The sequence below is a fragment of the Asparagus officinalis genome, unplaced genomic scaffold (assembly GCF_001876935.1).
Source record: "Asparagus officinalis unplaced genomic scaffold, Aspof.V1 AsparagusV1_Un523, whole genome shotgun sequence".
NCBI lineage: Eukaryota > Viridiplantae > Streptophyta > Magnoliopsida > Asparagales > Asparagaceae > Asparagus > Asparagus officinalis.
This window is the reverse complement of record NW_017972787.1, coordinates 99,875-100,211: the sequence shown is the minus strand read 5'-3', so window position 1 is coordinate 100,211 and position 337 is coordinate 99,875. Positions and strand designations below refer to the sequence as shown.

The window sequence follows — 337 nt, the reverse complement described above, 5'->3', positions numbered from 1 at the left end:
AGGCCCAATGGCGATGTAGTTGCAGAGCGAGAGGCGGAGCTCGATACGGTCACAACTCCCATGCCCCAATTTGAACCGAACCTGGAATCCGCAGCACGATTCTCAAAGCAAATTCGGGATCAAACCTTAGATCGCAGTCGCAGAGAAAGAGGAGTTTTCCTGTATAAATTCCTTTTTTTTTTTTTGTGGTTTTTTAATTGTGGGAATTATTATATAGGGGTGTGAGTGCCACGAGATCCACATCAGCTGAATCTGATCGGACGGTCGTATGGGATAGGGCGTGGAGAGAAGGGGAACAGGGGATGGATTGGTGGCGAGATATATTTTGAGATTGTGG

At 47.2% G+C, this 337-nt stretch overlaps 1 protein-coding gene across 1 annotated transcript in view; it reads right to left on the bottom strand.

Moving 5' to 3' along the window:
- Positions 1 to 191, bottom strand: part of LOC109827899 (RNA polymerase sigma factor sigE, chloroplastic/mitochondrial-like) — a 6,606-nt gene extending 6,415 nt beyond the window's left edge. Inside the window, 1 exon segment of the mRNA XM_020394924.1 lies at positions 1 to 191. Coding sequence (XP_020250513.1) covers positions 1 to 62 — 62 coding nt within the window. The 5' untranslated portion in view covers positions 63 to 191.
- Positions 192 to 337: the final 146 nt, after the last annotated feature.